Source organism: Clinocottus analis, unplaced genomic scaffold (genome assembly GCF_023055335.1).
Source record: "Clinocottus analis isolate CAN_PGR_092001 unplaced genomic scaffold, fCliAna1.0.p SCAF_23, whole genome shotgun sequence".
In the NCBI taxonomy this organism is placed as follows: Eukaryota; Metazoa; Chordata; class Actinopteri; order Perciformes; family Cottidae; genus Clinocottus; species Clinocottus analis.
The window spans coordinates 4,663,560-4,680,986 of record NW_027175965.1 but is presented as its reverse complement, the minus strand read 5'-3'; the positions used below and the strand labels follow the sequence as shown (position 1 = coordinate 4,680,986).

The 17,427-nt window shown below is 41.2% G+C and overlaps 1 protein-coding gene across 1 annotated transcript; it reads left to right on the top strand.

Moving 5' to 3' along the window:
- Positions 1–11,461: 11,461 nt before the first annotated feature.
- sox14 (SRY-box transcription factor 14) lies at positions 11,462–13,781 on the top strand. Its single transcript, XM_068589676.1, has one exon. The coding sequence runs from the start codon at positions 12,147–12,149 to the stop codon at positions 12,861–12,863; it is 717 nt and encodes a 238-aa protein (XP_068445777.1). The 5' UTR covers positions 11,462–12,146; the 3' UTR covers positions 12,864–13,781.
- The last annotated feature ends 3,646 nt before the right edge of the window (positions 13,782–17,427 follow it).

Sequence of the window (17,427 nt, the reverse complement as noted above, 5' to 3'; positions counted from 1 at the left end):
TCTATGGCATGCCTTTGGGATACAAAAATCCAACATACAATGTTTTGGCTGTGCTCTTTGCAATGACTGCTGAATGATCATATTGCTGTGGTGAATCAGAGTCAGGTTCATCTCTGAAGTGTGCGGTGGCAGCAGCTTCACAATGCCGTGTATGAAGCTCTCACCTGGACATTGTGCCCGTGTTTCACTTCAAACTTTTTCAGCCACCACTTGTTTTGTGACGCGACAATGTGCTTCCAAAGTGTAATTCTTTGCATAACTGAAGTCAATAAGTTAGATCCATTCATCCATGTGGGCTGACATTAGCACATGAACCGGGTTATTAATTTTTCTTAAGTGTGCTGAAGGATCATTCTGAATGATCAAGGATACATTCTGATATCAGGATAAAGGCATTTTAGAGATAACTGATCAGCAGAGGCTTCAGGCCATGATAACACAACTTTTCAAACAACAAATGAGTGAGTGAAGTTCTAGCACTTCTACACTGAAACTGAAAACACATTCTACAAAAAAAGGGTGTAATTAAAGGGATGTTGCAGTTGTACCTCACAAATGTTTTGGTGAGTTAAAAAATTATTCACAATCAAGTTATCGAGACTTATGTTGGACAGACGAGGTTTAACGGTACGCTTTTAACTTAAAAAAGGTGTTTATTATTATATTAGAGGTTCAAAATGCATCATATACGGTAAAAGTTACATTACAATTTTAAAAATGAAATATAAAAATGGAACGATCAATATCAAATTACCAGATTTACAGCTGAACGAGTCAAAAAGTGACTTTTTGAGCCTAATTCAATACAGAAATTCCCTTGCTGGACATACAGATCTTCCAGCTGCAGTGCATATGAGCTATTGACACATTTTGCACGATCATATTCGTTCCGTGCCGGAGCTGCTGCATTTGGCTAACCAGCGGCTGAATCATTGGAACTCCAGCAGCAGAGATGAGGCAGTCAAGAGATGGCTGATACCAACCAACTTATCCAAGATTGCACAATTCAAAAATGGGTGTTGGATTGAGAATGAAATCCGGCCTCTTATTAACAAGAGATGTCATCGACATCAAAGTCACTCCGCTCGCCTCTGTCACTTGAAAGAGTCTGGTCGGGACCAGGGTCCAATCCATTGCCCCGGGAGGCCCTTTGTGCATCATGGTAATAGAGAACAAAGAAGGCCAAAACCTTATGCTGCTAAAATAGATTCACCAAAACCAATCGTAGTATATTAGCTTGGAAATGACACGGAGGAACTGACGAGGGCTTCTCGCGGCAGATGGAGTTTCCCCACACCATGAAATTTGTATACTTGGCTCCTAAGAAAACAATTCTTGCTGGTGCGTTGAGCAGCCTTCCTGTTTTCACTGAGAAAGTGACACTGGGGGAGTGAGAGAGTGTGAAGCCTCTTTAATTGCCTTCGGTCACCCACAACGTTGAACCGGGGCGCCACGCAGCTTAGCAAAGGGACCGGGCAGAGGGCCTGATAGATATTTTATCGCCCAAGTTAACGGTTAATGAATTCCCAAAGTGAAATCTGTCACTTCAAAAATAAAGAGGAAGGCAAATTAAAGGGAGATAGAGAGAGACAGGGGAAGAAAGGAACTGGAGAGGGTGACACAGTTTTAAAATGCCCTATCTTTTGGCCATCCCCGGTTTTTCAATGGAATAAAGAAAACTCAGCCTCTTTCTTCTCCTCTTTTCTTCCCCCACTTTCTTTTTTTCTCCCTCCCATCCTCCTATCTCTCACTCTGCTTTTCTCTGAAAAAATTTCTCATGAATGATTTATATGTGTCTTGTTATCAGCAACGATTTCTATAGACCCCAACGCATTCACCAAGACATTTGTGGCGTAATTGTTAATTTTAATGCCATAATGGCTTCAGATGGGAGCCCTGATTAGACATTTATTACACAATTAAATGAAACATACTCAAGAATCACAAAAGCCTTCCGTAATTATTTCAGGCCATTAATAAAATGGGCATTAAATTATATTGGACACAAAAGAGAAGTGAAATAGATTTCCATTAGAGCAATAGAGGCAGAGAGGGGTAATAGATCCTGCCTGAATTCACTCTGAAATTAATTGTTGCCCAGCCTATTTCCACACACAGTGGAATAAATGAATGAGAAAAGAGAGGAAGAGAAGAACGAGTTGGTGGCCGTGAGAGTGAGGGGAGGGGGGTTACATTAAGAGCCTCTGATAAAAACCTTTTGTTTGACGCACTACAATGGACCCTCAATTCGAGAGAGAGAGAGAGAGAGAGAGAGAGAGAGAGAGAGAGAGAGAGAGTCAGACCAATTTCAATCTTAGTCCACCCCTCCAGAGTTCTGAGTTGAGGTTATATCCTCTTTTCAAGTTTTGTTTGCTTTTGAATAAACAAATAAATCAAAGATCTAGCTGCAGATGCATATATCCAAATGTGACACTTAGAAAGCAACGTGTGGGTCACAAAGCCAGCCAGACAAACGCTATATAATAATAAATAAAAAAAACGAAAGAACAAATGCATATGACAGGAAATCAATCTTTTCTTTCATTAATAAATGACCTGCCGGGTTCAACGGAGACTCTTTGACTCTTTGACACCAAGTCACCTTCCAGCGATGACATGAGGGAGGTCAAGCCCGATAGACTAATAAATAGCTGTGATCCAATCAAAATCTTTATCTTTCGGGGAAAAGGTCAGTTTTTACAAAATGATATGGTGACAGCCAGAAGTAGAGCTTTTCTTTGAAATATTATAATTATGATATACTATAAATACATTAGCACAGACTCATCTGTACCTTATACTCTCACTATGATGCAGCTGTATATAACTAACGAAGAGCTACATTTTACATTCATATTTCTATGCTATAATAATTTCCTTTTTTTGCAAAGTATTTTAAATGTAACGTGAAGTCAAGAAAGAGAGAGAGAGAGAGAGCACATACAATGGAGAAATGAACAGAATGTATTTCCCTCATCTCTGAACAGCAGATTACGATAGTTAAAACACATCAAAGCCCCAACGTATGGCAAAGACTTTCTGAAACCATTTCCGACGGGAACTCTTAAATTGAACCGTCTTTTGAACTGGCGGTCTCTTGAGATCTTCTGTAAAAGTGCAGAAGAAATGGGAACTGATATCTCGCAAGGCTAGAACAGATCATTCAACTGAAATTAATTAATCATTCGCTGATACAGATTTGTAGAATTGTATTTTTTTTTCCTCCCATCAGCTTTTCTATTCTTCAACTGTCTCTTTCACGTTATTATTTCACATTCAAGTTGTCTGTGTTTGAGTTTTTTCCCCCCGATACCTACAGTCCAGCTCGGGTTTCCAAAGCAGCTGTTTGTCCCGCTTCATAACTGCGAATCCTGCAAACAAAACAGGGAGAAAAGGCACAAGATGGGGTTGATTGATATGTATAATTTTGAGACGTTCAGGAGAAGCACTGTGCAATATTGATTTTCAATTCCGGTTCATAATTCATCACCTGGCTCACGGGAGCTTGGCTCCATGTCTTGAGGATCAGGTCTCAGACTCAGTGGAGGTACTGGTAGCCCTATGGTGAGAGATAAAAAAAAGAGAGTTTGTTGAAATCAAAATAAAAAAATGATGTGCTTTCCCAGTAAATGGCACATTTACCTCTGGGGTGTCTACACTGTAATATAACCACCAAATCCAATTAATCAAAACATTATATTTCACAATATTCTGTGTCGTATTTAGAATAAACTACAGAGCCTGAATGTCAACGCTGTGCACTCTCCTCCAGTCAAATTATGTCCACTGATGAGATATGGCTTTGGGCTATAATGAGAGTTAATGAGTGAGTATAAATGTGTCATAGGTCTTATCATGGCCATTTCACTTTGAAGGAACACCTGTTATTAAATTTGAGAATTTTTCCAAACACAGAATGTGGTATAACAGTGAATAGCATCACAGTTGAGAGCCAGCTGAGTTAAATCCTGTACATCATCATTTTCTAAGCCATGATGTCCTTTTTTAAACTACCTTGTGTTTTGTATGGCATTAAACTGATTCATATATTAATAAAATATACAAAATATGCGTTTGAATCAACACAAAACTGGAAATCATGGTTGTAATAGAGCGTTAGTCAAGTTAGTGAGAGTCAGCTCCTCTGGTCTTTTCTCAGCACCAAACTGGTCAGAATCCTTTCCCGCCGCCCCAAAAACCAGTGCGTACCACAGCTCGGTAAGTAAAGAAGAGGATTCTGCATTGGACAACTCTTTTGATAATCATTTGACACACAGAAGTCTTGACCTGTGTTCAGCATTAAAAGCCTCTATAGGGTACAGCGATGACTAGAACTCTTCTCCCAAGAATGGCGGGTTTCTTGCAAGCAGTTTGAGGTCTTTAGGTTGCTTGGGGTGACTCAAATGGAAGGATTAACATCCAAGATGTGCAAGCGAGGATCTGGGAGAATTCTGTGGGACCACTAGTCCAGAAAGTAGTGGAGCTGCAGCAGGCTGTGGACATGGTAGGAGGGCTGAGAGTCAATGAGGATTGGTGGCAGTGTTTGGTCCCAGAGTTGGGGACTTGGGGAGTTTATCGGACAATTTGAAAGGCCCAACATTGGTGACCTGATGAAAATCTGGGAGAACTTATATATTGTCTGGACAATATCTTTTCCCATGTCTTGAGTGACAAAAGCTAAAGGGCATACTGTCCCATATCAACTTCTTCCTCCTGCCTAACAACACAAAAAGGAGATGTAGGGGTACTCAGATCCTTGACGTGGTGACTTCAAGTGTTGAATCCTGGACATCGGGAAATGGAGGGTACCCTCAAAGACCTTGTTGAGATGTCCCATCTGGCTACTAGACAGGGGAAAGAAATGGGAGGTTAGATTGACGTAAGAGCCCAAGAGTTAGCAGAAGACCTTAAGAACTAAGACATTAATCGTGGACTGTATCATATATAACATCCTGGAGAGTACGGTGCAGGTATAGGACGTGATTGATCATGGGTTGGTCTTCATTGACACAAGTATGGTTAAGGTACAGGACTGAGTGAGCAGCCTCAGAGGAGATGATGATGGTGTCTTCCAGGTGGCAGAAAACGAATGTTGGACAATCATAATTCCACATAAAGCAAAGGCAGGAAATGCAATGGAAATGAGGATGACAGGGGAGGTCGGAGGAGCCATTGACGGACGTGAGTTTGAACTGCTGTGGAAGAGGCCGGGGAACACATGCTGTTTCTGATTCTTGGACCGTGTCAAATTAAGGTGGAATAGAGTCCAAGTGGCTCACCGATAGTTAGACCTTTACCGTCTGAATGGAGGCTGGGTTTCTATAGTCAGCCAGTGGTTCTATTCTTTGATGGCCTCCTGCATAGTCTGCAGTGCCCAGCGGCTGATTTCATTGTTTTCTTTTGCAGATTTAAGGATAGAAAATAAGGCACAAGGGTGCAGCTTCTGAACAAGAGGAGGATGTTGGGAGAGGAGGAATCTTATTCCACATTGGAGGCATCAACCTCCAAACAAAAGACTATAAGGCATTGAGATTAATTAATAGGCAAAGTTACAGTGCCATGGTATGCTCTGTCTGTCCCACCGTACTAAAGACACGTTAAGTCATCTCAGGGTTGAGTAAAAGTAAAATTGCGTTCAACAAAATTAATTTGGTGCATGAAAACATTTCCAACAGTAATTTGAAAATAAAGATGAATAAAAACATATATTATAAATGAGGAATATATGTATTTGCTCTGACCTACAACAACAGTAGGATAGTTGAGATAATGCGCTTCAAGTATTGTCGTGCTTGTGGCTAGAGAGTCATTATCAACCCGGTCTCACTCCTAACTCCTCGACTATCGACGCTTGGCCAGAGCCCCTCTGCACTCTGATCGAGCTTCGATGTATACCCACTGGCGTCAAACAAACACGGGTCAAGGAGTTTGCTGTTCGTGTCCCATGCAATAGAGGTAAACGTTGACAGTGAGTGGTTAATGACGTTAGTCTCATGAGTCATGTGGGTCGCTAGTAGCGTAGATCCTGCACTCTTTTTCTCAAACCTAACCAAGTGGCTTTGTTGCCTACCTAACCTCCTGTAAAGTCTTGTGGAGACAAGTAACGAGTGGAAACCAGCATGCGGGCCGCGACACGTGCAAACCTGACAGTAGATCTAATGCGTCATAGTTTGAAGCTTCGGTCACTGACTGAGCGTCAGTATTTGATGAGTTGCGAGTGAGAACACTTTGGTTTAGTAGCACATTGAGTGGTTGTCATCATCCAAACATGACACATTTTTTATCTGAATCCATCTTTACACTGCCCTCATAAACTATGTAATCCTTACAAATACCGTAGCGTTCTAGTCTTTGAAATGAGCAACTTTTTGCTGGGCCCAGCATGCCTATTGGACATGCTAATCTTAACCTGTAAAACTTTTCAAAGTTTGTTATATTGTTTGTGTGGACACTGGAATTATTGTGACTATGGGAGAATAGGTCTTACAGATCAATGTGCATGAAACTATAATGAAAACAACCGTCTGGTCCCGTAGTAATTATTCAAATGTATTTATGTATAATTTATACACTAATATTGATGGTATTATATTATTCTGGATATGCATGTTATGTTATTGTTTAGCTGTCGTTCAGACTCTCATTTATACTTCTTATCTAGTGAGTCGCAGTCTCATGTGAAAGGCTCAAATCCCCCTGCAAGGAAGGCCAGCTCCAAATGAGTTTTTTTCCCTATTAATGAAGGTCAGGAGAGAGTCACATCTTTCCTTTTGTGATAATTTATCCCTATCTCCTGTTATCTCTTTTGCCCCTTTAATCCTAATTGTATTGTATAATTGTGTGATGTGCACCTCGTGGTCTTTGAAGTATTGCCCCTATCCTTTCATTATTACCCGATGCCTTGAACCTTTGTCAATTTTTTTCTTCTTCTGCTCTGCTCTGTACTACCCAGTGTTGCAGAATAAAAGAGAGAGCAGCTTAAGTTTAGTCGTTTTAAAAGACTTTATTCAAGTCGGCCTTCTATCTTACTGAGAAATTGTAACCACAAAGATATGATATATGTGTGTGTGTGCGTGTGTGTGTGTGTGTGTGTGTGTGTGTGTGTGTATTTTCTGTATGCAATATGTATTATAGTGATAGCAATACATCTCACATACTGCTCATAGCTGTTGGAATTGCTTCTCAGTGTCAATGAATGGTAATGTCAAGGATAATGTAAAACATATAGTATAATGAGCTGAATTTGAGTTTTAGAATGAAGTCATTGCTGAAAGACAGCCTTCTTGTATACTTAACATTGTAAGTATGATTATCAGCAAATAAAGCCTATGTAAACATTCTTGTACATGAGGGACAACATGGATAAATATGTATAAACATATATATTATATAAATGAATTCATTCTCTAAACATATTTGAATTGGTTCTATTTTCAAATTGAACATTTTCTCAAGGAGGAAACTAAGCAGTGACATGTGAGTGCTCTGTATTCCTTTTTCTCACTATACAACAAGTGAACACTGTGTCTCTGTGCATGTTTCTGCACTTACATTTTCTTCTGTGTAGCATATTAAAAACATTTTCAAGGGGAACTATTAGTGTGGAGACTGCAATTGCCGGCTCAAAGGCCAGTAAACTGTCCTTCAACCAGGAGCCACATGGTCACCGAGTTTGTTGTTGCAATAGTATGTGTGTGTATTTTTTCTTTTTCACACCGTTTGGTGCCTGTGTTATTGCTAATATTATCATTAACCATGACATCACCCGTCTATCAATGCTGACAATTCACCTCGTAAATACCAATCAGATACAACAACACGATGGCCAATGCTATATTACACACTGTGTTGGCAAGGTGCTAATTCACAGTGAATCCCACACTGACGCTTTCGTAAGGGACAGACAGTTGGCCATGTTGTGACAACATGAAAAATGTGTTTATTACAATTCATGGTGCAAAAATGTATTAGTTCCAAATATGCAGTAGTTCTTCCACACTGTGGAGAAAAATAGGCTTAAAAACAGACTGATGGTTGAAAAAAAAAAAGTTAGGAAAGTTGTACAGCATGCAAGTTGTGTCTTTCTAATACATCTTTTTTTTTTTCTTCAGAGAACCATCACTAAATGGGATGGAAATACAATGAAAGGCATTGAAATGTCAACCCTAGCTTTTAAGAGTTTTTGAGGGAGGACGCAAGTGTGCAGTGAAGAAACCCTCTTACTGCTTCAGCACCATGGACAGTTACGGTGGGGGAGCTTACCTCAATGCTCTCCACGGGAGCCCAAGTTGGCTAATAGGCTCTCTGTGTGTCAGGCCGCTCCCCATTCACTTTTTGAGGCGAGATGGATGGACATGTGTCCTTAGATAATCCGAGTTTTGTGTGCGTGCGTGCGCGTTGTGTGTGTGTGTGTGTGTGTGTGTGTGTGTGTGTGTGTGTTTGAGAGGGGTGGGGGGTGAGGGGGTTCTCGCCTGTATCTGTTTGTGTGTCATTTTTGATTTGTTGTTTATTACAAGTCATTTTGGAAGGGGAGGGGAGGTGTTATTCTAATAATAATTTATTTTGATTCTTTGCTTTAATAATTTCGACATTCCTTTTCAGAACCACATCCATCAGAGAATATAGTACGTTCTTGTTCTTCTTTATCTTTTTTTATTTCATTTTTTTAGCTTTCTGTTTGTTATGACGATCCAATCCTTTCACGTTTCCTACTGCCTTAAGTTTTGGATATGGAAATAAGTTTTTGCTGTGTGTGTGTGTGTGTGTGTGTGTGTGTGTGTGTGTGTGTGTGTGTGTGTTTAAAATACAAACTATTATATGTGTATTGTTTTTTTGTTTTTTTTACCTTTGTACCTCAGACAGTATGATGTCAAATGTAGTCACTATTTATATTTGACAGGAACTAACGCTGATTGACAAATCAAAACCTCTCGCATTCCTCATTATTCCCGTTTAGTTGTCGAGGGAACTTCCGGGCGTGTATTAGACAATCGTTATTTTTTTAATTTATAAAAAAAACATATTAGACCCCCTCCACACACCCCTCCTCCTTCTTGTGAGTGTGGGAGGTTCAGCCCCTCAAATTATTCCCTTGCTATCTTCATTGATCTCAAAATGAAGCCGGTATTATGTTTATGGCAGTCTATAAACACGATACATCTCAAATTGCACATACGCTGTTGAGCGGAAGACAGCGCGACATCATTTAAAAACTAAAAATAGAAAAAGGGAAGAAGAATGCGCTGAAATAAGCAGCGCGAGCATGCAGTATATACCTCGTGGCTGCTGATGAACATCACAGCCGATTGCAGGCATCCGGTCCGCTTGTGTTGGGAAAGGTCGGGGGCGTCCTCAGCTGTGGGCGACATTGTTCTGCAGGGTGGTGAGGTGGGGGGAAGCTTCTTTTTTTTGTGCAATAATTTTAGGGGTATGTAAAGAAAGATGCGATGGACATCTCCTCGTGGTGAGCTGCCGATTTGACGCATGCGTGCGCGAAGAGACGGAGAGCGGAGAGAGAGCGTGAGAAAGAGACACAGATTGGTGTTGAAACATGGGAATATCAGAAGGCAGGAGAATAAACTCCATTTCGTCCTATTTTTTAAAGGGAGTGGATTTTTTTTTTGGGCAGAAATAAAAATTACTTTGACCTTTTTCCTCTTGTTTGTACAGAATGAAACCGGTATGGAGGTTGAATATATCGCTTTAAGGTGGAAAAATGTCAGCCTTGAAAGTCTTTTTTTTTTTAAATTCATTTTCTTAATTAATTCGACACGCTAGCATATTAGAGATACGTCAGCGTGATGTGGTGACACGTGAACACATCCACTTTGAAGTGGCGTGTGCCGCCTATTTGTGTAACACACACAGACACACGCGCGCGGCGCAGAAAGATGAGATGATAATTGCAATAGGATGTGGTCCATCCAGTACATCCGTGTGGGTACACACACATATATATATATATATATATATATATATATATATATATATATATATATATATATATATATATATATATATATATATATATATATATGCACAAATAACACAAATAGCATGTTAACATAAATAACATGTATATATATACAAATACATATGAATAAAAACATATATGCCAGTGTAACTACAGAAGATTCTGTATATATGTATATATATATGTGTATATATATATATATATATATATATATATATATATATATATATACACATATATATACATATATATATATATATATATATATATATATATATATATATATATATATATATATATATATATATATATATATATATTTCAAATCACAGCATTTTGGCACTGTGAGAATAAAAAATGAAAGAAATCATCCATCTGTGTTTGGTTTAATAATCACAGCTGAAGGATTCATACATCACGCACATTAGCCCGAGGGCTATTAGGCAGCGGTCCCCATTGAAATTTGCATTTTTGAAACGATCACTCCGCGCCTCCTTAAAACCACACTGTCAAATCGATGCGAGCTAATGCAACAATTATGAGCTCACAATGGCGGCTTTGCGAGCGTTTACAGTTGATGTAACATTCCCGTGCTGTTTGTAATTCTGTCACTGCGCGAGCCTCCAGCTTCCAGAAATGCAGGTTAGAGTATCGATATGGCTTTAACTGTGCGCGCGTGTTTTGATAGTTATTGTGGGGAGGGAAATGTTGGGAATAAAAGATTACACCTGCTGAAACACTGATGACAATGTCCCATATAGATGTATGTGTCCCGTCCAGTCCTCAGCCCTTTCACACTGGCTTGTTTGTGACCACCCTGCAGCTGCTGAAGTGACTCTGAGCAAGACACAGGGCTGCAAAATGTTGAAGAAATTAAGAGTCTATACATTAGCATTCTTGTCATAAATATTATTATTTTCTTTATACTTCCTATCACTAAAAACATAAACACAAATATGTGTGCATATAACTAAATAATAACTCTGCTGTGGTGCATCCCATATATATTTCTGTGTAAAGCAGTAAATCGGCTGCACGGTGCAGTCACCTCTCTGGATGGAAGTCAGGTTTTAACTGGGGAAAAAGAAAAGGTGGAAAGGTCCATGTATGTTGCGATTCATTACATTAAAAGGATTCGGGGCGGGATCACACACACAAAACACACACACACACACACACACACACACACACACACACACACGCACGCACGTGTCCCTAATTTCTTATTTTGTTGTTGTCTTCTTCTTCTTCTTCTTCTTCTTCTTCTTCTTCTTCTTCTTCTTCTCTCTACTATACCACCCGGTCTTTGTTTATGTTGTAATGTACATATATATATAATTCTTTTTCTTTTTTTTTGGGACAGTGGGGGTGTGTTGGAGGTATTATAATAGCCGGTCTTCGTGCTGATTGGGCGCTCAGGTTGGCGAGTGAACGCCCTGCAGATTATGTCAGATTGCGTGCGGGAACCCAACCAGCCCAGCCTTTGAACTTCACCGCTTTTGGCTCGTATTCACGCTCTTCCGCTCATTTCCAAGCCAGGTGCTTGACGACAAACCTTCAGCGCGCGCGAGGGAGAGAGAGAGAGAGAAAGAGAGAAAGCGAGCGAGCGAGTGAGAGAGAGAGAGAGAGAGAGAGAGAGGAGAAGAAGTGTGTCGCAGCAGCAAAAAGAAAATAAGACTTTTTTTTTTACGACTCCTGCAAACTGACTGCGGAACATTGCTTTCACCTTTGTGGATTTCTTTACATCTCACATGTGTTTCTTTTCCTCTTCGGTGCTGCGTTCGCTGCCGCTGGTCTGAACGAGAGTTGTAACCGGACTTGAACGCGTCGCTGTGCTGTTTTTTTTTTTTAACTCTGGGAAAAGCAGAAGCCGGTTCGCTGGATTTTTTTTTTTATTTAAAAAAAAAAATTGATTCTATTTTATTTTTTTGCCGGTTTCTCTCTCCCCCCCTCCTCCCCTCCCCCGTCTCCCCTAGACTCAGAACATCCCCAGACGTGGCATGACTAGATCTGGCATCTGGACAGGTGAATAGTTCCCCCTTCCCTCTCCGATAACAACTTTTTTTTTTCTTTCCTCGGCGTTAACAGTGGGGGATAAAAACACAAGAAGAAACACGAAAACGAAAGTACACTTTTATTTGTATTTTCTTTTTATATTTTGAAAACAAGAAAGATGTCAAAGCCCGCTGACCACATCAAGAGACCCATGAACGCCTTCATGGTCTGGTCCCGGGGCCAGAGGAGGAAAATGGCTCAGGAGAATCCCAAAATGCACAACTCCGAGATCAGCAAGAGGCTGGGCGCCGAGTGGAAGCTGCTCTCCGAGTCCGAGAAGAGACCGTACATCGACGAGGCCAAGCGGCTTCGCGCCCAGCACATGAAGGAGCACCCCGACTACAAGTACCGGCCCCGGCGCAAGCCCAAGAACCTGCTGAAGAAGGACAGGTACGTCTTCCCTCTGCCTTACCTCGGGGACAGCGACCACCTGAAGGGGCTGTCCATGTCGGCCACGGACTCGCTGCTGAGCCACTCGGAGAAAGTCCGGGCGTTCCTGCCGCCCACGAGCTCCCCGTACTCCTTCCTCGACCCGAGCCAGTTCAGCTCCAGCGCCCTGCAGAAGATGACCGAGATGCCGCACGGGCTGAGCGCGGGCTCTTTGCCGTACGCGTCCTCGTTGGGATACCAGAACGGCGCGTTCGGCGCCCTCGGGTGCCCGAGTCAGCACACCCACACCCACCCGTCGCCCACGAACCCGGGCTACGTGGTCCCGTGCAACTGCACGGCCTGGTCATCGTCGAGTTTACAGCCCCCGGTGGCCTACATACTTTTTCCAGGTATGACCAAGACTGGGATAGACCCGTATTCATCCGCACATGCCGCTGCCATGTAACCCTCAAGACTCTTTTCTTTTTCTTTTTTTTAAAAAGTCACTTGAATACTGAAATGCATGTACATATATTATGGACAAGCGCGCCCCGTTTAAAAAAAGAAAAACAGAACAAAAAGAGAGGCATGAACAGTATTAATTGCCTTTGGACTTGTTACGGCAAAAAAAAGGAGAGAGAAAAAAACTAAAACTTTTCCAGAAATCCAACAAGTTCCAGACCTGAGCAAAGGAGCTGGGATAAAGGACGGAGCCCTGTGAACTGTAAGAAATGTAAATGTTATAACGTTTATGGCAACCAGAAAAAGGAGGCCTTTAACTTTATTTATTGTGTACATTTCAATGGCGATATGCTGATTTGTGTTGATTTTTTTTGACAAAGGGTACTCTTTTATTTTGAAAAAAAAAAAAGAATTGGGCTTGCACAATTAGCGTTCTTATTTCCTGTATAGGCCTAAGTAGTCTACGTTTTTGGCACTAATTTTACGATGTTCTAGGTGGTCAAAATCATATAGGCTGGATTATATACGGGTCATATTGTTTATACTTATCAAAAACCTGGCACATGAAACTAGACGGTCTATTTAAGATGACACACACACAAAAAAGAAGAAATAATCATTAAACATCCGAATGTTTTAATTTTGTTTATTTAATTACATTTTTTTTAAAACCTGTGGTTCAGTGCTGATATAGTCACACGCGTCATTTTGGATTTGTTTGTTTTGATTTTGTTTTGTTTAAGGACAACTTCTATTTGAATTCAAGGAGTTACGTATGTATTATCATCTAAGATGGTGATTTAAAAAAAAAACCTGTCATGTTATGGAAAGGATACTGTATCTAGAAGGTTGATACCTCCTGCTCTTTGTTCAACTGCTGAGCGAAGGCATTTCGAATAAAGACAATCTGTCTTCAACGCTATCAACTTCCTGTATTTGTAGGTTATTGGGCACTTGAGATGGGGAAGATAGCGGGACGCGCGCGTGCGTGCGTGCGTGTGCGGAGGGTGGGGAGGGGGTGTTTTAACTTGGCACAGAGGCGAAAAATACCCAATAATAATATTAATGACGATGCAATTTATTAAATTATCGAAACGGAAATGATCATTTAAATAATAATAACACAATATGTGTATTTGTACATTTCAAATACGAGGCCCAACTTGACCCGCCCCTAAACTAATCAATACTGCTGATATATAAGCTCAAAGACAAAACATTAAGTAGAACAATGACCTCAAATAACAACTCCCTTTCTCCCCAAATCGATGCCGGCGTCTCATGCCTGTCTTTTTTTTAATTTTAAATATTTATTTATGTATTTAAACTTTTTAACCCCGACACACCTCACCCCATCCAGAGGCTTCATTTATTATTAGTATGATTATTATTCAAATGAAAGAGGTCGTGTTCAGCTCAGTGCGGTGGAGGTGTGTTTTATGCTGGTGTGACTGTGGGATGAACCTGTTGAGATCTTCTGAGGTTTGACAGTTCAGATGAGGCCTCCCTCGAGGGATCCCGCCCGTCCGACTCGTCTGACTGCTTAATCACTTCAAGGAGGGAGCCTTCTTCTTAATTATAGGTTCACCTAATGGAACAAACTCAATGTGATTTCTTTTTTCTTTTTTTTCTCTCTCTCTCTCTCTCTCTCCTCCCTCCTCCTCCCCCCTCGTCCTCCTCCCTTCTTTCTCTCTTGAAACGTACCGGCTGGCCAACCCCTTAACTGCGGTTTAAAACTAGAACAATATTTACGATTGTTTACTATTCCCCCAAAAGAAAAAAGAAAAAAAGCAAGTGTTGCAGCCAAAACGCCGCTGAAGCTTTTTCATCATCGAGCCGTTTACGTGTTTAAACCCGCCTGAACGTGCACAAGTGAAACCGGTCCGACTCCCGTTAAGACAAAAGTGAATGAGAGCAGCTTACAGGAGGAATTAGACCCGCGTCGACAGATTTAAATGTGAATTCTGCACCGTTTTTCTCCCTGTTTTCTTCTTTTCCCCCCTCTTCCACTCTGGTAATGGGGATCAGGATTCGCGGGCCGCGGTGTGTCTCGCCTCGCATTAGACGACTGTAGTATTAATTAAAATGTTCATTCCCACATCCAAATTGTTTACTTATCTGCCAGGAACATATGCCGGGGAGAAGTTAAGATTCGCGATTCCGCACTATTGCCCAAGGTGCAATTCAATCCTGGGGAAGGAAGGGAGGGATGGAGGGATGGAGGGAGGGAACAGGGGGAGAGGACGGGTAGATATTTTTATGACAGACTTAGTCCTTATCTAGAGCTGTAAATTAGGGTGATACTTCATTGAACCGAATGTGAAGTTTTACATCAAACCCCTAAAGCATCCCAATTCAACTTTGAAATTAGACAATTATAATTACTTTCAGCAGACGTGGATATATTTTGTCTTCTTCTCTTCTACTTTTCTTCTTCCTTCCTTCCTCCCGTGATGAACACGAGGAGACGACGCGTTCCTTTGTGTACATATTGTTTCACCACACCGCCGTTGAGTTTGTGCTTCTCGTGCTTCCTACATTTCATTACACCTGTAATTATCCAACTTAGTCACGGGAATAGACCGCGGGTTCCAACGCCCTGAAATAAATAACCTTAACGATAAACGGCGTCTGAGAGGTATAATGGGAGGGGGAAGTATGATTTGAAATTATAGGCCGGCTTTTAAAAGCTCTCTTTAACTCTTCTTCCCTTGCACACACACATACACACACACACACGCACACACACACCCCTCTTGACGGGTTTTATTGGCGCACAACAGAGAGAATTCAATCTGCCTTATCTCTCCAGGACTCCCTTTCAGCGCGAGATCAGAGGAGGGGGGCGGGGGGGTGTGGGGAGGATAATTGTTCTTTATTTTATTTAATTCAGGTCATTTATATGCTTCATTTGGCGATGCAAGTCAACGAGTAGGGGGGGGGGACACCGAGAGGAGCTGGAGCGTTAAAAAAAAGTTTTTTTTATGTCACCTCCTTCACAATATTTCAAGTCCCCCCCCCCCTTCCTAACCCTAAAAAACATGTTAAAAAGATTAAACAAAAAAGAGCGGAAATTTAATTAAAAGCCATGGGTCATTTACGTCATTGTGTTTTAACGTTACCCTGCAATCATCTTCAGTGAATGGAGTTTAATAAGTAGAGCTGTTGAGAAGGTGTGGCCTTTTAGGTTGTATTTAGGCGTGCTAATTTCCTAACTCAAAAGAAGGGTGGGTCCCCTGAGGTTGAAGAAGAAGAGAAAAAAGGACTATTGATGCTGATGCTGATGGTGGTGATGGTGGCAGTGTCATTGTTGCTTCTTCTGATGTTGCTCCAGAGAGAGAGAGAAAGAGGCGATCATATATGCCAAACACATGGCTTGCTTATCAAAGGTGCATTCATTTTCGGCGTGTGTCAACGCGAGATTTGACACAAATATATATATATATATATATATCGAGACATTATAATTTTTTTTTTGAGGAAGAGGGGAGGAAGAGGGGGAGGGTAAACTGATCTCATTTCAGCGTATTAAATATTGTCTCCGGAAGACCAAAAAAAAAAAAAAAAGAAAGAAAGAAAGAAAGAAAATCATCACTGGCTAAATCCTTCGTCTGTATCTGAAATTGAATCTGGGATACCATTTTGACGGGAGAAAGAAGTGAAACCGTACAGTTGTGTTGTTTGAAGATGCGGGGGCTTGAATTTGGGGGTCCCTGAATTCTCATTTGAAAGAAATGAAATCGTGAACGAAGCTGATAAAGAAACGAAAGAAGAAAAAAAGAAAGGGGGGGGGGGGGGCTGAGAGAAAGAAAAAAAAGAGGGGGAATCACGCCACGGTTGTTTAATGCGCCGCCAGTCGGGAAAAGTGATTCACACCGAGACTTTATTCCCTCCCAGACACATATGAAGACAGTGCACGGCTCTGTTTTTATTTACCGCGCATGCATGTGTTCTCTGAGTTCACCGGATGTGTGTGTGTGTGTTTGATGGTGTGTGTGCTTCACTGAGAAGTGAGTCAAGCTTGCACAGCACTGGCCTCCATCACGTCCGTGTTTCTGCACCGGAAGTTGACTGACTTTTCAAACAAGGTTCTCAGTCTTTTCCCCTTTTTCGCTGATGACACGCACGCGGTCATGCACGTGGCAACTTCTCTGCATCTTTTCGGGCCTCGCGACCTTCAGCCTGATGCTGCAGTGGTGCTGATGCTGATGTGTGTATTTGCCCCTGAGAGGCTGTGAAAGAACACGTGCTGTATTTGGACCCCTCATTATATTCGTAAAATATTAAAATGTGCACAACATATTTGGAGTTATTATTATTTATTTGGCATCAAGACAGGTGTTAAATATAATTGTTCATGTTTCATCCGCAGGCGTCCTCACACTAGAGACTTTAGGGATAAAGAAGCCGCTCATCGCTTGGATTTTTTGTGTGTCACTTTCCAACACATTGTTAGAAATACTTAGTGTCTCTTATTGAAGCCAATGTAACGCTGCTCACTGATGTCAGTTTAGTGCCACTCGCTCTAAAGGTTTTGGGTTGTATCAAGAGTCACGTGTGACCTCAGC